At 55.4% G+C, this 21239-nt stretch overlaps 1 protein-coding gene across 1 annotated transcript; it reads right to left on the bottom strand.

Moving 5' to 3' along the window:
- Positions 1–588: 588 nt before the first annotated feature.
- Positions 589–17768, bottom strand: GNA15 (G protein subunit alpha 15). The gene is made up of 7 exons (XM_059060081.2): positions 17229–17768; positions 9281–9465; positions 7686–7840; positions 6858–6986; positions 3912–4041; positions 2546–2699; positions 589–1562 (listed from the first exon to the last, which is right to left on the bottom strand). Exons 1-7 carry the CDS (start codon positions 17371–17373, stop codon positions 1342–1344), a joined length of 1119 nt encoding a protein of 372 aa, XP_058916064.1. The 5' UTR covers positions 17374–17768; the 3' UTR covers positions 589–1341.
- Positions 17769–21239: the final 3471 nt, after the last annotated feature.

The raw sequence follows: 21239 nt of genomic DNA, 5'->3' as shown, positions 1-21239 counted from the left end.
CAGGTGTGGTTTCATAATGCAACCCTCTGTATTCGCAATTTTTCTATAAACCTAAGACTATTCTAAAAATTAAAGTTTATTTTTTAAAAAGTAAAACGAAACAAAAAACCTCTTGAATGAATAATAGAATCTTGGCTTGGCCACCACCCGGGTGTTTAGCCTTAGTCAAAGTATGAAGTTTCTCTGTGCCTCAGTTTCCCCATCTGTAAAATGGGGGTGATGGGGTTTGTGCTACATGGGCCTGCCCTGAGGATGGTGGGAGACCAGGATCTGCAGTAAGTGGAGGCATCATCATCTCCATCAGGGATAGGTGGTGGCTGCTGCTGGAATTTTGGGTGAGCAGCGACAGGTCAGCTCAAATGTCCCCGGGGCCAGGGAGAGAGGTTGAACTCCACTTCCTGGCTCAAAGCGCTCGCAGTCCTACGCAGCTCTGTGTACCGTGCCCTACACAAGTGGTTGGACAACAAGTAGAACTTTTTCCTTCCTTTGCCATGTTGCTACCCTGCCCGGGACAGACGACCTGAGATGGGACCGCGCGGGGCAGGGGGTTGGTTGTTAAACAGGACGCCCCTAAGAAATCAAAGGTCTCCAGAATGTCATTTCTTTAATGTTCACCCTTCAAGGGGCCCCGCAGAAGGTGTGGGAATAAATATAGAAGGTTGTAAGATGCAGCACGCCCGGCCCCCAGCCTGGTAAGGAAGGCGGGCGGGGGATGCCTGGAGACCTCGGTTTCCTTCATCTGAAAACTGGAGCAGGACACACTTCGTTCGAGCCACGAGGCTCTGATACGGCGGCGTTTTCCGGGCGTCTCTTTCTCGTAAGAAAACGCAAGTCCCCCCGAGCTACGCAGACCTCAGGCTGGGATGCGGCTCCTTTCCGCTAGGGGGCGCCAGAGTCCGCGTCCCTCGGCATGAAGGACCGCTCCCCTGTCCCGGGGCTGGTGCATCACCCCCAAAAGGGTCCCAGACCCCTGCCCAAGGGGGGACATACCTGGAGGTGGGCGTCCTGAGAGAACCCCATCCACCCAAGTCCTGGATCCCCTGCTCTTTTCACCTTTTCCTGCACCGCGGCTTCCCAAAAGGCCATTGTGCTCCCTTTCCAAGGAGACACAGTGAGGCGAGGAAAGGAAGACAGAGGCTGTCCTGCTGAGGGGCGGAGAAAGGACGAGGCGCCGCCGATCGGCCTTCCACCCCGGCTCACTCGTGGCTCTTCTGCCACCTGGGCCTGGGGCTGGAGCGACGAGGAGCACCTGGGTTCGCTGAGCGCCAGCCCACCCCGCACCCACCGCCCGCAGGTCCCGCCTGCCACGCGCGGGTCTGAGTCCGGAGCGTTGGGCCTAGGTCACAGCAGGTTGATCTCCTCCAGGTAGCGGGCTAGGACTGAGTCCTGCACGTCCTTGAAGACCTTGCGGATGTTCTGTGTGTCCGTAGCACACGTGTAGTGGCTGAAGAGGTGGCGCGAGCCCTTCGTGCTCCCGTCTGCCCCGTCCACGCAGCTGGTATACATGCCAGTGTACATGTGCAGGATGAACTTTTTGGCTGCCTCCGTGTCCTGCTTCGGGCCTGGGGACAGGGGTGGGCAGTCAGGGCACACGGCTCATGGGGCAGGTGGGAGCCTCTCCCTCCTGGGACCAAGGTGGGCTCTGGAGACCCTGTCCCCGATATGGGCAGCAACAGGGCTGCAGGAACCACCCACCAAAGTGCCTGCCAGCAACCGCCATCTTTTGCCTTTCTAGCTGGTCACATGACTCAGGCCCAGCCAATAGGAGCATCAGGTATGTGTTCATGCAGGTCACATGACCTGGAATGGACCAATGAGACTGGTCTCTGGGACTCTGGGCAGAACTGTGTTAAAGACATACCCTCTCTCTTGGCTGGGCTTGGAGCTGGGGGGATGGGAGCCTGGAACTGCAGAGAAAGACATCCTGGTGAGGTGCAAATGGGGAAACTGAGGCCGAGAGAGCGGGGGAAGGATGGCCATCCTGGTGAGGCACACATGCGATTCCCCACCACCACCTTGCATTCATATATATATATATGAATATTAATATATATATTCATATATATATGAATGAATGACTTGTGTCCTTATAAGAAGACAAGAGACAACCAGAGACAGTCATGTGGTGACAGAGGCAGAGATTGGATACATGCATCTACAAGTCAAGGAATGCTAAGGATTGCAGGTGACCACCAGAAGCTAGGAGAGAGGCCTAGAACAGATTCTCCCCTGGAGCCTCCAGAAGGAACCAACACTGCTGACACCTTGATTTCAGACTTCTGGGCTACCGAACTGTGAGGGGAAAAATGTCTGCTGTTTTCAGCATCCAGTATGAAGGCTTCTGTTAGTTTATCCCCATTCTACAGAGGGGGAAGCTGAGACTCAGAGAGCTTGGGCAGAGGACCGAGATGGGTCTGGAACCCAGGCCTGTCCCATTGCCTTTGAAACCCCACTGGCTCTAGTCTGGGGTAGGACCTGGACCAGCACCTCTCTTGGGAGCTGCTTTTGGGAAGTGAAACGTATAGAAAGTTCTACAACCACTCACCCCGGAAACTGGGGAAGTAGGTAGCCAGGTGGGAGGTGGGGATCTTCTCCTCCAGGATGTCGGTTTTGTTGAGGAAGAGGATAACAGAAGTGCTTTTGAACCAGGGTAGTTCCAGGATGGTGCCAAACAGGGCCAGGCTCTCCTTCATTCGGTTCTAGGTTGGGGGGCACAAACAGGTCGTTGATCCAGATGGCCAACTCGGCCCAAACAGGAGCCCTCTCCCCACGTAGAGATGGGGCTGTCAACCCCCCATCAGCAGCTTGAGGCTCCCCAGTTCCCGCCCAGCTGGGTCTGAGGGTGGTGTGGGCAGCTGCCTATGTATGCCCGAGATGGTTTTGTGCCTGTACCGGTTTGGGTAGTGTCCCCCGCACTCCCAAAATTCATGTCCACCTGGAACTTCAGAATGAGACCTTATTTGGAAATAGGGTCTTTGAAGATGTAATTAGTTAAGAATCGGTCACACTGGAGTAGGGTGGGCCCTAAGTCCAATGTCTGGTATCCTTATAAAAAGGGGAATTAGGACACAAGGAGATGGCCACGTGAAGATGGAGGTAAAATGGGGTGATGTGTCTATAAGCCAAGGGATGCCAAAGATTGCCAATGGCCACCAGAAGCTGGGAGAGCCTGGAACAGATTCTCCTTCACAGGGAACCAGCCCCGCTGACACCCTGACCTCAGATTTCTGGCCTCCAGGACTATGAGACGATACACTTCCGTTGTTTCACCTCTCCCCCACCCCCATGCCCACCACCTCCCAGTTTGTGGTACTTCATCACGGCAGCCCTAGCAAGCTAGGACATCTCATGTGGCTGGACTGGAGCAAGATCTGTGTCAGAATGACCTCAAATTGAGTCTATCTGATTCAGTTTGAAAGTTGAAATTATAACATCTGACCCTTGGATCCCAAAACTGTCTATGGGAAACTTTAACCCTGAAAAGTGCACATGTCAGACATGATATTGTGCCTGACATTCATGCCAGGGGTTAATTAGGAGAAGAGTTCACGAAAAGGAGGAGAATTCTGAGTAAAAGCAGGACATTGTCCCCATGACTCACATTCCCAGGACAGCTTACATTGTGCTTTGGCGGGGGGGGGGTGTGGTCTTGAGGCTCGAGTGTCCGACTTGTGTGTGCGTGTGTGTGTGTGTGTGTGCGTGTGTCAGGGTCCTGGCCTCACAAATGCTTGTAGATCTGTGTGTTGGGGTTCAATGGTCTGACCACAAAAGAGTGGACGGTGAAGCTCAAAGCCAGGCCAGACACACAAAGCCCCACTCAAGAGTGCCTGCTCAGCTGTGGGTCCCCGGGCCAAGATGGGGGTAAGAAAAGCAGGGGAAACGGTGCCCCTGCATCCATCGTGGCCCCTCACCTCTTGGTTGTTTTCCTCCAGACACTGGTCGTATTCACTCAGCGAGGCCAGGTAGATGAGGGCGATCACGTTCTCGAAGCAGTGGATCCACTTCTTGCGTTCTGACTTCTGGCCCCCGACGTCCACGATCCTAACCGGGAACAACTCCCTTTCAGAGTTCAGGCCTAATCGGGACCCCCGTGACGAGGCGTCCCAGACCCCAGTCACGGCTGGGACATGCCATGAGCGATATTAACAGCAACAAGAATAGATGCCAGCCACCTTGTGTGTTACAGCATTTCACCCCATGGAGCAAGTATCGCTATTATGCCCATTTTACAGATGAGGAAACTGAGGTATAGGGAGAGAGGGGACTTTCTAGAGCTTCTGCTACACTGGGCTGCCTGATTTCTACCCCATGGTAGAAGACAGCTGGTTGCCCTCAGTCTTCCCTGGTTCTGGCTGGGTGACAAGAGGGAAATTGCGGATGGTCTCCAGAACTCAGTTTCCCATCAGCTGTGTTCTGGCTGACCATGGGAGTGTCCAGTGGCCACACAGATGGGCAAACGCCATCCCCTCTGTGTGTGGCCCAGGGCAAGGGTTCACCTCCACCCCCCCACACACAAACCACAGCAAAAGCCTGGGCCTCCTGCCTTCCTGTTGTCTCTTCTAAGAAATGTGGCTTACTGATAACAAGCCCTGTGTCATTTCCCCAGGTATGGGACCATTACTCAGGCAGCTGGTAGGAAATGCCAGAAGCCTCAGAGCACGAAGAGACTTGCCCCTGCTGTACCGGAGGAAAATCCAGGCCGATGCCTGTGGCTCCAGATTCCCAAAACCAGCCTCTCTCATGATCCTCAGGTTCCCTCAAACCCTGTACCCAGGGCGGGATGGGTGATGCAGTGGTTGAGACTGGGGCTCTGATGGCTGAGATAGGTGTGGGGTATGCTACTTGCCAGCCTCCCAGCTCGAAGTCTCAGTTTCCTCTGAGCCCTCACCTTTGGCCTAAGAACGGACTCAAGTTTCCCCATCTGATAATTCCCCTCCTCAGCCCAGCCTTCCTTCTCAACTTCCCTAACCACTATTTTTGCTCCTAAACTTTTACCAACTCACCCACCCATCTATTCATCCATCCAACCAATCCCCCACCCACCTATCTATTTGTCCATACATCCACATACCCACCCATCTATCCATCCATCTGTCTAGCTATCTATCCATTCATCTGTTCATACATACATACACCCACCCTCCCGCCCACCCATATACCCATCCATTGATCCATCTAGCCACCCACCTACCCATTCATGCATCCATTCATCCATCCACCCACCCATCCATCCACCCACCCATCCATCCACACACCCACCCATCCATCCACCCACCCATCCATCCACCCACCCATCCATCCATCCACCCACCCATCCATCCACCCATCCATCTACCCACCCATCCACCCCCCCATCCATCCATCCATAAGTCCATCCACCCATCCATCCACCCACCCATCCATCCACCCACCCATCCATCCACCCACCCATCCATCCACCCACCCACCCATCCATCCACACACCCATCCATCCACCCACCCATCCATCCACACACCCATCCATCCACCCACCCATCCATCCATCCACCCACCCATCCATCCACCCATCCATCTACCCACCCATCCACCCCCCCATCCATCCATCCATAAGTCCATCCATCCATCCATCCACCCACCCATCCAGCCAGCCATCTTTCCAACCATCCACTCACATTTCCAAGCTTCCACTCTGACCTTCAGCTGATCACCACTAGTGAAGCAGGAGAATCAAACTCAGCCCCTGACTTTGAGGGTCTCTCCATCTAGTGGAGGAGACCCAATGCAAACAGATAAATTATGAACCTTCCTGCTAAGGACTACTGCAGAGGCCAGAACAACATGGGGCCAGGGGAGGGGGTGTTCAGGGAAACAAGGGATCAACATGGGTGGCTTGAACACTGAAGGGTCTCAGTCATCACCCTGCACCCTACACAGGTCCCTGCCTAAGGTCACCGAGGACTCTCTAAAGGCCAATCCCAGAAGTCGCTTCTCTCACTGTATTCTTCCTGACCTCTCCTTGGCCTTTGACGGTGACCATGACTCTGCATGGACCATCCTTTGCTACACTGGCCGCCCACACCTCTGGTTTCCAGCTCAGGCCTGTGTGCGCCCAGCCACCTCCCAGATGGCCCAGACCCCTCAGACCCAACCTGCCCCAAATGAGTTCGTCATCTATTCTAACACCTCCCATCCCGCCACCACCACTGTGGCTCCACCATCTACTCTGTCACCTAGATGGGAAACCCATAGGGAGTCACTTTTGACTCTGCTCTAACTCCCAAGCTCATCTAGTCCTGCCCATTCTACATCAGAAAGCATTCTCGAACTGTCCCCTCATTTCTATCCCAAAGCCACTGCCCGGGCACTTCCCAACCCTTTCTGCCTGAACCATGGCTCCTGCCTTCCCCTGGGTCTCCTGACCTCCAGCCTCACCCCTCATTTGGGGCTGGGGAATGCTCAGAGGGTGAGCATTCCCCAGCCCCAAATCAATCCCTCTGGTGTAGCCCTGACTGCACAGTCTCTGTCTCTTCCTTCCCCTCACCTCCTAGCTCTAGTGAACTCCTATTCATTCTTCAGTGCCCTAATACCAATGTCCCCTCCTCCAGGAAGACTTACCCTCCTAGAGATCTGGGGGCTCAGTCTGAGCTCCCGCAGGCCCCAGTCCTGATTCCATGGAGGGGCTGGAGGTGTCTGTGTCCAGTCTTGCCTCCTTCAGCCTGGCAGCCCCTTTGTGGGCTGGGACTAGGCAACTCCTACTCATCCCTCAGTGCCCCAGTTCCTTTGCCCCTCCAACCTTGTTTTCCTTTGCCCCTCCGACCCCAGTTCCTTGCCCCTCCACAGTTCCACAGCCTTCCCCACCCACCAGGCTATGCGCTCACCGCAGGTTGGTTTTCTGCACGGAGAAGCAGTACTCGTTGATGCCTGTTGTGGGCATGCGGCTGCGGAGCACATCCTGCGAGGTAGGGATGTAGTCCTCCTCCATGATGCGGTCCAGATTTGACAGGTAGCTGTAGAGCCAGAAGCCCTGAGTCTTGGCCTTGAAACCTCCCTTTGCTTCTCAGGCCCCCCACCCAGGGCCTGGTGAGGACCTTGCTGGGGGGGAAGAGAACCCCCGGGGGTGGGGGGGCCAGGATCTCTGGGGTCCCAGGTGGCTCAGGAGCACAGCCCAAGGCCATGGGAGCATGGAGAGAAGCAGCTTCACCCTCAGCAGCGTGACCCCAAGGACAGTCTCACTGGCGTGGGCGTCACCCTGGGAAAACTGTCACCCCAGGTGTGTCACTGCCCCAAGAACAGTGATAGCCTGGAACACTAGACACCCAGCGTGGTACCCAGGACAGCTTCACTGCATGATGATGAACAGCGTCACCCCAGAAATGCTGTCACCCCAGGACAGCGTCATCCTAGAACAGTCACCCCAGAGGCGCCCTCACCCCAGAAATGCTGTCACCCCAGGACAGCGTCATCCTAGAACAGTCACCCCAGAGGCGCCATCACCCCAGAAATAGTGTCACCCCAGGAACAGTGCACCCCAGGAGCTCTCCCCGGGGCAAGACCACCCACAGCATTCCCAGCAGTGGGAACCGGCCAGCCTGAGGCCCCTCTGCCGCCTCCCAAACCTGGGACTGGGTCTCCTCTGGCTCCGCCTCGGCACCGCCTCGCGCTCGGCCCCCCGACTCCGCGCCCGTCCCCGCGGACCCCAGACTCACTACACTGCCGAGTCGAGCAGGTGGAAATCGCGCCGGCGCTCGTAGCAGGCGCGGATGCCGGAGTCCCTCCACAGCCACTGCATGGCCATGGCGTAGTGCTTCTCGAAGGTGGTCACCTTGTAGGGGTCCTGGCTCATGATCAGGTTGGCTCGGTGCTGGGGAGGGACGGACGGACGGACGGACAGGGGCGGGTCAGAGCAGCCGGGCGGGGCGGGTTGCCCTCCTGACGTCTCCACCCCCTTTCGTCCCGGCGTCCCTCCACCGAGGGTGGGCACAGGGGGAGCGCACGGCGGCGCGAGGGGCCAGCAGGGGCTTGCGTGCAGGGAGCGCCAGTTCTGGGTGACCCTGCCTGGCGCAGTAACCTCTGCTCTATCTGTCCTCCTTTCTTTGCACGGGAAGCAGGCGCTCCTGTTGTTCATGTCTGAAGATAGGGTCTTTACAGAGGTAATGAAGTTACAATGAGGTCATGAGGGTGGCCCTGATCCAATGTGACCGGTGTCCTTGTAAGAAGAGGAGGTTGGGACACAGACACACACAGAAGGATGACCATGTGACATGGCAAATAAAATAACTAATTTTTAAAAATAGAGCTACTCTATGATTCAGCAATTCCACTCCTGGGTATTTATCCAAAAGAATTGAAACTGGGATCTTGAAAAGATATCTGTACACCCAGGTTCACTGCAGTGTTTATTTACAGCAGCCAAGATGTGGAAAGGACCTAAATGTCCATCGATGGTTGGATGGATAAAGATAGATATATCTCGAATACTATTCAGCCTTTAAAAAGAAGGAAATTCTTGGGCTTCCCTGGTGGCGCAGTGGTTGAGAGTCCGCCTGCCGATGCAGGGGACGCGGGTTCGCGCCCTGGTCCGGGAGGATCCCACATGCCGCGGAGCGGCTGGGCCCGTGAGCCATGGCCGCTGAGCCTGCGCATATTAAGTGAAATAACACAGTCACAGAAGGACAGATCCTGCAGAATCCCACTTATATGAGGCATCCGGAAGAGGCGAGTTCACGGACACAGAGCGTAGAATGGGCTAGGGGAAGGGAGTTGGGGTTGCTATGAATAAAGTTTCCCTTAGGCAAGGGGAATACATTCTAGAGCTCTCCCTGATGACATTGTGTCTGCAGTTACTGATACTGCATCGTGCGCTTAAAATTTGCTAAGATGTATAGATTTCGTGTTGAGTGTTCTTCACACAATAAAATAAAAATTTTAAAGAGAAGGGTGATGTGACACATAGTCTGCATAGCACCCCTCCCCCCAGCAGGGTGGGGCAGGGCTCAGGAACCAGGCCGCCCGTGCTAATATTTCTAGAACAAAACGCCTGCCGACTCAGGACTCCTACCAGGCATCATGGGGTCCAGGGGAGAGATGGCTGAGCCTGGGGGTCCACGGGGAACCTGCGAGGTCGGTGGGGGGACCTGCTGGTGCTGAGCTGCCTGGAATGCAGACCAGGATCCCAGGAAACCTGGGAGGAGGTGGTTCTTAACAAGGACTTAGGGGATCTGAAGGGACACAGTCCCACCCTGAAGTGCTAAGGAACCCCCTCCCAGTGTGGCGCCCACGTGGCCAGACCCGGGGTGTTCACCTTGCTCTCGGGCCAGCTGAAGGGGATCTGCAGCCGCTCCATAGCCTCGATCATGGTCTGCATGGACACGAAGATGTTCTGGTAGACCAGGGTCCGGAAGCTCTTGCGTTCCTCCTCCGAGTAGCCCGACCCGTGGATGATACGCATCTGCTTGATGAACGTGCTCTTCCCGCTCTCCCCGGGGCCTGCGGAGACGACTCAGCGGTCAGCTCAGCCCCCCGGGGCTCCCGCCACCCGCCACCTCCCGCCACTAGGGTGCAAATCCCTGCTCTGTGATCCTGGGCAAGCAGCTTCATGGCTCTGGGTCTCGGTTTCCCCACCTGTGAAACATGGTTTGCTGGGTGGACGTGAGGGGTAAACTAGTTCATTGAAAGTTTGTCCCAGGAGGGGCAGCAAACCACGGCCTACCGGCCGCTGTTTTTGTTTTCAGTTTGGGGGTTCTGTTTTGTGTTTTTGTGTTTTTGCCACACCACGTGGCTTGTGGGATTTAAGTTCCCCGACCAGGGATGGAACTGGGGTCCCCTGCAGTGAAAGCGCTGAGTCCTACCACTGGACCACCAAGGAATTCCTGACAGCTGCCTGTTTTTGCACGGCCAGCAAAATTTTTACAGTTTGCATGGTTTTTATATTTCTAATGCTTTTCACCCTTACAGTTTTTACAGTTTTGTAATGGTTACAGTTTTGCCTTTTTCAATGGCCGAAAGGAATCCAAAGATTCCTTTTTGGTGACACCTGAAAATGACATGAAATTCAGGTTTCAGGGTTGGTCAATAAAGTTTTATTGGCACATGGCCGTGCCGGGTTGTATACAAATTATCTAGGGTTGGTTTCTCGGGACAGCCGCAGTGTTGAGTAGTCAGAGACCCTCTGGCTTGCAAAGCTGGAAAGATTTACCATCTGGCCCTTTACTTAAAAAGTCTGTGGACCCCTGGCCTAGAGTGTGTTTTGACATAGTAAGAGCTACACTCCTGTCCACTATTATTAGCAAGAGTAGTCTTTACCATGATTATAATTACTATTATTATTATTCGCTATAATAATTTCAGGTAGAGAAAGTTTTGTGAAGGAAATATAATAAGATAAATAGATAAAGAGTGATTAAGTGACTACTACAGCTAAGTGTCACGGAAGGCTTCTCAGTGGAGGTGACATTGGCGTTGAGATCTGAAGGCTGGGAAGGTTGCTCTCATGCCAATATCTGGAGGAGGGAGCACCAGGCAGTGGACACAGCATGTGCAAAGGCCCTGGGGCAGGACCAGGCCTGGTATGTTGGAGGAATAGCGAGGAGGCCTGTGTGCTTGGAGCTGAGTGAGCGAGGGGGAGAGAGGGAGGAGGTGCAGTTATTATGGTGGAAGGGGTTCTAAGGACCCGGGGGCTTTGAGTTAGGCTGGGTAATCTAGGAGGGCTTCACTGAGGAGGTGACATCTCATCTGAGGCCTGGCAGATGACAGAATTCATTAGAAGAGAAGGGGGAATAGCATTCTCAACAGCAGGCACAGAACATGCAAAGGTCCTGGGGCAGGACCATGCCTGGAATGTTGGAGGAACAGCTAGGAGGCCTGTGTGTCTGCGGCAGAGTGATCGAGGGGGAGAGAGGGAGGAGGGGAGGGCAGGGAGGGGACGGGGCAGGTCATGCAGGGCCTTGTGGGCTGTGGGGAGGACTTGGGCTTTTACCCCGAAGCAGGTGGGAGCCTAGAGGGCTGTAGGTAGAGGAGGGGTGGGGCCTGACCCAGGGGCTCACAGGTGGCCCCTGGCTATTGAGGGGAGGGCAGGTTGGGGAGGGGTGAACCCAGCCAAATGGGACTGTTTAGGTCCAGGCTGGACCCAGGTGGCCACGTGGAGGTAGAGAGAAGAGGACGTAGGCACGAGATATTTGGGAGACAGAATACACACGACCTTGCTGATGAACCAGAGTGGGGAGAGGGGTCCTTGCAGGCTCACCTACAGAATCTCCAGGGCCAAGTGCTGGATGAAGCCACAGGGCCCTTCTGAGTGCAGGGTCACACGTCAAAAAGCCGGTCATGGGTCTGGGATAATAATACTAGAACCTTTGGAAGCTCAAAGAGCAAGGCCTGGCTCCCTGCTGTCTGAGCCCTGATATCTCCCTTTCTGAGCCTCTGTTTTCTCGTCTGTGAAATGGGCATGATAGCCAGGTGGGAGGTGCAGGGCCGGGAACCACCTCCAGCACCTTGTCCCCCTGCCAGCTCCTGGGGGACACTGGTGTGGGGTCCCTCCAGGGATGGGGAAGGGGACTCGTGCAGGAGGAACTGGGACCAGGAGCAAAAGGGGAAGGGGTGCCCTGGCTGGAGCCAGAAAGAGGAACCAGGAGCAGCGGAAACGCAGCAGGGAGGAGGCGGGGAGTGTAGGAAGCAGCAGAAGACCCGGTGGAACCCTGTTGTACCGCCCCTGGGGGGCTCTCGTCCCCTCCCACTCCCAGCAATTCTGAAGGCGGTGAGGGCAGGACCCAGCGACACCACTGCACTCAAGAGCCAAGGAAAAGAGTCACTTTCCTATGGCCCTAAAGGACATTCATGGGGAAACTGGGAATGCCGGCGGGACGTGATGGTGACGGGATTGCATCACGTGAGCTCATCGCCTGGTCGCCATTGCCCTGGGGGGGTCTTTGCTTTTTAGTGGGACTCAAACCCACTGAAGTATCTGGGGGGGGGGGGGGAGGTGTCAGGGCTGCAACTTTACTCGCAAATGGTTCCGATAACAGTGAATACGTATGTATTAAATATAATATATAAATGTATAACAAATAAACTATAGCTATGCATTATGTAAATTATAAGTATATACACATATACTTATATATAATGTGTGTGTGTGTGTATATATATATATATATAGAGAGAGAGAGAGAGAGAGCAGGGTGGGATGGGATAAAGGGTATGTGGTAAAATGTTAACATTTGCAGAAGAATTCGGTGCAACTTTTTTATAACTCTGAAGGTATTTCAAAATGAAAAGTTAAGAAAGGGGAAAAAAAAAAAAACCCTCAAGGGCTTCCCTGGTGGTGCAGTGGTTAAGAATCCGCCTGCCAGTGTATGGGACATGGGTTCGAGCCCGGGTCTGGGAAGATCCCACATGCCGTGGAGCAATTAAGCCCGTGCGCCACAACTACTGAGCCCGCGTGCCACAACTCCTGAAGCCCACGCGCCTAGAGCCCGTGCTCCGCAACAAGAGAAGCCACCGCAATGAGAAGCCCGCGCACAGCTATGAAGAGTAGCCCCCGCTCACCGCAACGAGAGAAAGCCGGCACGCAGCAACGAAGACCCAACGCAGCCAAAAATAAAATAAATAAACTTATTAAAATAAAAAAACCCTCAAATGCCATGTGAGATGCTGCGTTGGAGGCTGGAACAGAAAAGGGGCCGTGGTGGAAAAACCAGTGAAATCTAAATCTGGAGTTAGCAGAATGTAATGGTACGGTTTCCACATTAATATCTCAGCTGTGAAGAGCACAGGGCACTTATGTAAGATGTCACCACGAGAGGAAGTTGTTTAGGAGGAGACGGGAACTCTCCGGACTATCTTTGCCACATTTCTGTCCTTAGAAAATGATTCCAAGATAAAAAGTTTCCTGCAAACAAACCAACAACAAACAAAAAACGCCCCACAGTTCCACAATCTGAAATGCTTCAGTAAGGAGCCACGTGTGTCTCAGATTCCTTGTATTTCAGGATGGGGATACATCAAATTCAATAAATATTCCTGCAGTAGAACCTCTGACTATCACAGTCAGTGAGATAAACCCACAGCCTCGCCTCCCACTGGAAAACCTGGAGAGACGGGCTGGTCTCCAGAGCTTCTGCTATTCGGAGGTGGGAGAGGTACCATAAGCCCCCCTGTCCTCCTAGGGTTCCGGGGGGTCCACATGCACCAGCTTGCCACAAGAGGAACGGCTCTTGGCTCCACATTTCACGTGGGGAAACTGAGTCCCAGATCGGTTGGATCATGCGGCCGGTGGGTGGCCAAACTGGGACTCAAACCCGGTTCTGAGTCCAGAGCTCACAGGCTTTTTATTTTTTTTATAAATTTTATTTTTATTTATTTATTTTTGGCTGTGTTGGGTCTTCGTTTCTGTGCGAGGGCTTTCTCTAGTTGCGGCGGGCGGGGGCCACTCTTCATCGCGGTGCGCGGGCCTCTCACTGTCGCGGCCTCTCTTGTTGCGGAGCACAGACTCCACACCCGCAGGCTCAGTAGTTGTGGCTCACGGGCCCAGTTGCCCCGCGGCATGTGGGATCTTCCCGGACCAGGGCTCGAACCCGTGTCCCCTGCACCGGCAGGCGGACTCCCAACCACTGCGCCACCAGGGAAGCCCTCACAGGCTTTTTAATAATCATTCCGGGAAGTTCCCCAGGCACTGCCTGAATTATCGTCACTAAGATTCCCACTGTTTTCCCATTCGCAGTGGAGACGTGGGGGCTCAGAGAGGTGAAGTGACTTTCCCAGGATCACACAGCTACTGGAAAAGCAGAGGAGTAAACACAAGCCCTTGTGGATGCTTCATCTTCATCAAAGTGTCAGTTCATGTGATGTTTCTACGGACGCTCGGAAGCTCGTCGGCTCCTCTGGGTGCTGCCAAGACGGCGGTGAGACCTATGGCAGGGGGCTGCACCCTTTGACCTTCCTCTGGGTTGCCCCCAAAAGTGTGGAGAACAAAGAAGGATCTCACCAAGAAACAGTTAATCTTTATTTATTTATTTAGTTTTGGCTGCGTTGGGTCTTCGTTGCTGCGCGCAGGCTTTCTCTGGTTGCGGCGCGCGGGCTTTCTCTGATTGGGGCGAGCGGGGGCTACTCTTCGTTGAGGGGTGCAGGCTTCTCATTGCAGTGGCTTCTCTTGTTGTAGAGCACAGGCTCTGGTCACGCTGGCTTCAGTCGTTGTAGCACATGGGCTCAGGAGTTGTGGCTCGCAGGCTCTAGAGCGCAGGCTCAGTAGTTGTGGCACATGGGCTCAGTAGTTGTGGCGCACGGGCTTAGCTGCTCCCTGGCATGTGGGATCTTCCTGGACCAGGGCTCGAACCTGTGTCTCCTGCATTGGCAGGTGGATACTTAACCACTGCACCACGAGGGAAGTCTGCAACAGTTAATTTTGTTGAGATGCACGAATTTCTTTCTTTTTTTTTTTTCCTCTTCTGTTTCATTAAAGAAAAAAAAAATATCCTGGTGGCCACCCACAGCTTGGGTTTTGTGACTCAGAAGTGGCTCACAATCTGAAGTCTGAAAAACTCCACCTTTGCAACTGTGACTGTCCTGGAGCCACTGAGGAATCAGGAGCCTCTCTGCTCCCCCTCTGATGTGGTTCAGGAAGCTCCCCAAATGGGGCTGGGGGCTGCAGGGAGAGCTGTTTCCACCTGGCGCGTCCTCGCAGCCCAGACGGGAAGTGATTGCTTCCTTCTGGGAATGGGTGACGAAGTGGAAACTCACAGAGGCCAGAAGCCGTGCCAAGCCCCAGGCATCGCGAGACGCTGTGCGGCTCCTTCCATGGGCAATGGCAGTCCCAGCCCCGCCGTCCTCCCCCAGGAAACTGGGCCACTGGGACACAGGGAGCCTCCTGAGAGCAGACAGCTCATCGTCTTTGCCCAGCTCTGCCTCAAAACTGGCTGCAGACCCCAGACCCATCCTGCCGCCGCCCCGGGCCTCAGTTTCCCCATCTGTCATTGGGGTTTTGTAGAGGCACGTTCACAGGGCAGTCAAGCGCGTGGACTGTGGAATCAGGATTCTAGGTTCCGATCCTGGTTGTGTGACCTTGGGCAGGTCGCTTCACCTCTCTGGGCCTCGGTTTCCCCATCTGGAGTGGTTCCTACCTCACACAGTATGGACAGAACTGGCTCCTTTAATTGCTTTATTCTGACTCTTCCCCCTCCTCAACATGGTGACCACTTCCTGTCAGGGACAGACCCCCAGCCCCTTGGCCTTCTTCCTCCAAAGGGTCAGCCACCTCCCAGGAAAAAAAAAAAAAAAAAAAAAAACCTTTTGGATTCAATTCCTGTTTTTAAGGAGGGCAGGTGTGGAAGCAGCCCTCAGGGCTTGGATACGGGTGTTGAAACCACAGTCCAGCGGGCTGTCCATAGGGCCGCCATCTGTGCTTGGGCATGTGGACAATCTCCCCTCTCCCCTCTCCCACCCCTACCAGCAGAAGTGGCTTCCTGATTTGGGACTGGGTGTGCAGTGGTCAGTGGGGCAAGGGACTTTCCCAGTTCCAGGAAGGTATGGTACAGCTCTGGGGAAAATCACCCCTGAAACAGGATTCATTCATTCATTCACTCATTTATAAATCATGCATCAGGTATCTGCTCTACGTCAGGTCACCGTACGCCTGGAATAGATGCTGGGGACACAGGAGTGAATAAGATGGACATGGTCCTCACCTCTGTGTTGCTTGCTGTGTAACTGGAGAGACAGACAATAAACAAGGAAACAAGAAAACACCTGAGAGAGCGTCAGTGAGTGAGTGGTATGAAGAAAAATCAGGCGAGAAAGAAAGACGGGGCTGACTTTGAAGCCCGGGAAATCAGGGAAGACTTCTCTGAGGAAGTGACACTTGAGGTGAGACCTGCCTTGAGTGAAAGGGGTGAGAGCACCAGCCGTGCAAAGGCTTGGGGGATGCTGAGAGCCCTTGGCAGGGAGAATGGCAAGTGCAAAGGTCCTGAGGTGTGGTTAAAGAAAACCTGAGATGTGCAAGGAAGTATCACTAACACTGCCAAACCCCTAGCCCAACAGGTCAAGAAAAATGTAGCAGAGACAAAGAATGAAAAAGGAGACATCACTACAAATCCCACAGACATGAAAGGAGGACAAGGGAATGTTATAAACAACCTTATGCCTATACATTTGGCAACTTTGAAGAAATGGACAAATTCTTTGGAAGATACCAATAACCAAAGCTCACTCAAGAAGAAAGAGCCTAAATAGCCCTACTTATTAAAAACGAGTGAATAGCATATATATACTAGCCTAGCTATTACAGAAAGTGAATAGAGATAGCTATGAAATTAAATTCTTAATTAAAACCTTCCAGGCTCAGACAGCTTCATTGGGGTCCCATGCCCCCGCCCTCTCCTCTCTCTCCACCCCCCAGGGCTGCCCCTTCCCACTGAGGAGAAGAGAGAGGACGGCCATCCAGATGACCAGGCTCTTTGCCCCAGGACAGGCAGATAGGACTTTGGAACACTTCCCCGGCCCTCACCCAGGGCTCAGGCCGTCCCAGGAGACCCTCCAAGGCTGGCATCCCTGGGCTTAGGCCAGCAGGGTCATACACAGGGCAAGGTGGCTGGGGGAGTGGACACACGTGGACAAGAAGACATGAGGTCTCAGAGATCACAAGCTCAGAGCCTTCCAATCCACCACACCCAAGTCACCCCGACTCCCTCACCCCGTTCTATTTTCTTCCTGTTCTTCCTGCTGCCGGAAATTATTTTACCTGCTTATTGGCTTTGGGGGCTTAACATCTGTCTCCCCCACCGGAAGCCGGGGTCCCCAGAGGCAGGGACACACTCCATCTCCTCTGCCCCTGTGCCCCCAGGAATTACTCAGTACGTCTTGAATGAATGAACCAATCAATCAATCAATCAGAGGCACCTGGCAATACTCTCTCTGCCCACACGCCTCGTGCTGATCAACCACCAGAACAGACCCAGCCCTCCAGAGGGACGGGGGGGGTCTGGGAGGGCGAGGCTGGAGCTCCCCGGGCTGCGCGGCTCATTCCTTTCCTGTGACGCGGGAGCCGGTGGGGCGGGCCGGGCGGGCCGGGCGGGCCCGACGGGCCCGACACAAGCCAGGCCGCCCGGCCAAACCACCTCTGCTCCTGTAGATGCCCAGGAGACGGCCGGGCCGCGGGACGGGCCCACAGCGCACCCCTTGGGACTAGGAGCCGGGCCTCAGTCGACTCACCCTGAAAGTGGGCTCCCAGGCTGTCCCGCCAGGGGTGGCCGCGGACTCACCAAGCAGCAGCAGCTTCAGCTCCCCTCGGTCCCGCTTCTCCTGCTGCAGGAGGATCTTGTTGATTTCCTGGTCGATCCGGACCGCCGACTTCTCGTCCTCGGTCAGGCACCAGGGGCAGCAGCGCCAGGTCAGCGAGCGGGCCATGGTGGGGCCTCAGCGGGCACCAGGCAGCATCGCCCCCGCGCCCCGGGAGGCACCCCGGCCGGCCGCTCCGGAGAGGGCTTCTGGCAGCCGGCGGCCAGAGTCTCCCTCGTCGTGGGGGTCGCCCCCCCCAGGGACCCCCGGCTTCCCGGCCTTGGGCACCCGGCGGCCCAGCACGGCGAGGCCTGCGCGCCGGGTCAGGGGTGGAGGAGGAGGAGAGGAGATGCCCGCTTAGGGCTCCCCGCCCACCCCCAGACCTGCCCGGCCCGGCCCGACAGGTTGGCGGCGGTAGAGCGAGAGGTGAGGTGGGCGCCCCGGGGGAGGGCGGGGCGGCGAGGAAAGGCCCGGCCGTCTGCAGTCTGGGTCTGCGCTGGGCCTCCTTCCTCTTTCTCCAAGGCCTCTGACGCCCGGCCCCGGCCCCGGCCCACCCACCTCTCCCCCTCCTCTGGGCCAATTAGAAGCAGTCATAAAAGAACAGCCGAGGCCCGGAGGCACCCACTGTTTTAAGTGCTTTTGTGTATTGGGGGGTGGTCCTGCGGACAGGGGGTCAAGGAAGGTCACCCTCAGAAGACAGGCATTTGGGACCAGGAGGAGAAGTCGGACAGGCCGCCTGGACATAGGGGGACCTTGGGAGTCAAGCCCACGTCCCAGCAAGGCCATGAGGCCCCTGTTCCCTGACGGCTCAGCCCTCAGGACCTTTGAAGCAGGAGGGGACACAGGGGTGGCTGTGTAGCTGCGTCCCCACAGAATGTCTCCAATCCAGCAGCTCTTTGCCGTGTTCGGGGACAGAATGCTCTTTGAGAGGTTCTAGAAAGCTCTAGAAAGTTCCCGAACAACCCCCCCCCCCGGAGAGAAACAGAATCCGGGAGACCCCGGGCCCCTCCCAGAGGCACCGGTGAGGCTCAGAGAGGGTGCGTGCTGCGCCTGAGGTCACATAGCCGCAACTGTCGCCCTGTGCCACACCCCAGCCGGCACCAATGCGGTTTCCTTCGCTGTTGATTCATAACGACCAGCAGATGGGAAGTTCGATAGGGGCCCCCGTTGGGTCACTGGGTCCTGGCAGGCACTGCCCTGCCCAACCCCGTTCCCACCCCTGACCGGATGGCCGTGAGGAGGGGATGCTCCCCGGGACCTGAGGCCTGGGTGACTTCCCACTCCTGGGCAGGTGAAGAAAAGCAGAAATAATAATCTGGGCCACAGAGAAGCAGAACGGAGGTAACCAGCTTGGCAAAACCCGGAGGCCAGGCTGAGTCACAGACTGGAGGGTGGACGGCGGGTCAAGGTCAGGAGCACCTGCGGCCACCCCGCTGTTTCCCGAAGGACACCAGGCCCCTAACCCATCACACAGGGCCAGGGCGGCAGGCCGAGGTCTAATACCTTTCTTGGCTTCCACTGACCTCAGAAAAAAAACAACAGGCGCCTTGACTCCCCCTCCTCCGGGGCCCATACTCTGTGAGTTTCTTCAGCCTCACAACAACACTTCCTACTTCCCCAAACAGGAGAGGAGCTGCTTCCTCTCCAGATGAGGTGCCATCCTGGCGGGACACCTGTCACCTATTAGTTCATTCGGGAATAACAGGGTGAGTTGTGTGTGTGTTTTAAAATACACACACACGGACTTCCCCGGTGGTCCAGTGGGTAAGACTCCACGCTTCCCATGCAGGGAGCCCAGGTTCCATCCGTGATTGGGGAACTGGATCCTGCGTGCCGCAGCCAAATAAATAAATAAGTAAATTTTTAAAGTATATATATATATATATATATATATATATATATATATATATATTTTTTTTTTTTTTTTTTTTTTTTTTTTTTTTTTGCGGTATGCGGGCCTCTCACTGTTGTGGCCTCTCCCGTTGCGGAGCACAGGCTCCGGACGCGCAGGCCTGGCGGCCATGGCTCACGGGCTTAGTTGCTCCGCGGCATGTGGGATCTTCCCGGACCGGGGCACGAACCCGCGTCCCCTGCATCGGCAGGTGGACTCTCAACCACTGCGCCACCAGGGAAGCCCCAATACAGTATTATTAACTGTCATCACCATGCTGGGCTAGGCATTTATTCTACTGTTGATGGGCATTGGGGGATGTAATGAATAGGATGGCTATGGACATTTGGGATGTGCCTTTTTGGAGACCATATGTATGACTCTCTAAATAAATACTCAGGGACTTCCCTGGTGGCGCAGTGGTTAAGAATCTGCCTGCCAATGCAGGGGACAAGGGTTCGAGCCCTGGTCCCGGAAGATCCCATGTGCCGTGGGGCAACCAAGCCCATGCACCACAACTACTGAGCCTGTACTCTAGAGCCCGTGAGCCACAACTACTGAACCCACGTGCCACAGTTACTGAAGCCTGTGCATGTAGAGCCCATGCTCCACAACAAGAGAAGCCATCGCAATGAGAAGCCCGCACACTGCAACGAAGAGTAGCCCCGGCTCACCACAACTAGAGAAAGCCCGCACGCAGCAACGAAGACCCAGTGCAGCCAAAAATAAATAAATACATTTATTTTTTAAAAAATACCCAACTGTGGAACTGCTGGGTTACAAGGTATTTCCCAGATCTTAACTCTCTTTTGCCAAAGTGCGTGTACCAATTTACAACCCCAGTAGCTCTGTGAAGTTTTTTTGTTTGTTTTTTAAATTTTTGCCCGTGCCACCGGGCTTGCAGAATCTTAGTTCCCCGATCAGGGATCGAACCCGTGCCCCCTGCAGTGGAATCCCGAATTCTTAACCACTGGACCACCAGGGAATTCTCTCTGGTGAGTTTTTATGGACCTAAATTTATCCCATCCAAAAGTCTCTCCTTTATTCAGAGACGACGATCTTGCTGTTCCTTTGGTATGAGAAATGCCCTTTCTGTTTAATGAGGAATCGGATGTTTACATGGTTTCACACTGCCTCACAGTCCTCAGCTGATGGGAGGCCACAGCTGGGTCACTCCCTGGCCACTGCCCTTGGCCATACCCAAGGTCATGCCCCCGCCCTCACCAGGGCTGGCCCAAGGCTGGGGTACAAAGGTCCATCGCCTCCCTTTATTAACTGATGAATCACGGATTTGAGTCCACTTCTGCGGGTATATCCAAACCGAAAGCAGGGTCTCCAGAGGGTCTTTCCCACCCAAGTTCAGAGAGGCATGATTCACCGCAGCCAAAAGGAGGAAACATCCAGGATCCCCCTCGCCGGCTACCTGGGCCGGCTTGGTGGGCGGGGGACTCGGGCTTGGAAGCTTTTCTGTCTTGAAAGCCTCCTGGTTTTTAACAAGGGCCCTGCGTTTTCACTTTGTACCGGGTCGCGGCTGGTGTCCAGGCTCGGGGGCGCCACCTACCGTCAGGGCAAGGGCCCGGCCACTGTGTGCCTCGGTTTCCCTGTTGGAACCGGGATGCGGAGAGGACCTCCGGAGCGGATGCACGTTCGCGCGGGCGGGCGCGGAAAGCAGGCGAGTGGCACCTGCCGGCCGCGGGGGGCACGACGGCCAGGCGCGCCGGCAGCATCCGCAGGCTCCCTCCCTGCACCCACCTCCCGAATCCCACTCCCCTCCTCCGCCTCCACCTGGGACCACCCCATCATCTCCCAACTGGTCCACCTGAGTCCCCTCCATCCGGGTCCCTGGTTCCGCCCTCACCCCCGCAGCCTGTCCTTCCGGAAGCGGCCACCAGAGGGCGCCCGTGAGCACCGAGTCAGGCCCTGTCCCTGCCCTGCCCGCAGTCCTCCAGGGTCTCACCTTCCTGAGGGTAAAAGCCCAAGTCCTCCCCGCGGCCCACAAGGCTCTGCACAACCTGCCCCGTCCCCTCCCTCCCCTCCCCTCCTCCCTCTCTCCGCCTCACTCACTCTGCTCCAGACACACGGGCCTCCTTGCTGTTCCTCCAAT

Source organism: Kogia breviceps, chromosome 4, assembly GCF_026419965.1.
Source record: "Kogia breviceps isolate mKogBre1 chromosome 4, mKogBre1 haplotype 1, whole genome shotgun sequence".
Taxonomy (NCBI): Eukaryota; Metazoa; Chordata; class Mammalia; order Artiodactyla; family Physeteridae; genus Kogia; species Kogia breviceps.
Note: the sequence above shows the minus strand (reverse complement) of the source record. Positions and strands in the feature narration are given on the sequence as shown.

Coding starts and splice junctions, on each gene's coding strand:
- GNA15 (XM_059060081.2), bottom strand. CDS start 17,373: ATGGCCCGCTCGCTGACCTGGCGCTGCTGCCCCTGGTGCCTGACCGAG. Junction 6,987..7,685: donor CTGCTCGACTCGGCAGTGTA/GTGAGTCTGGGG, acceptor CTGGCTCTACAG/CTACCTGTCAAATCTGGACC. Junction 2,700..3,911: donor TGGAGGAAAACAACCAAGAG/GTGAGGGGCCAC, acceptor CCCCCAACCTAG/AACCGAATGAAGGAGAGCCT.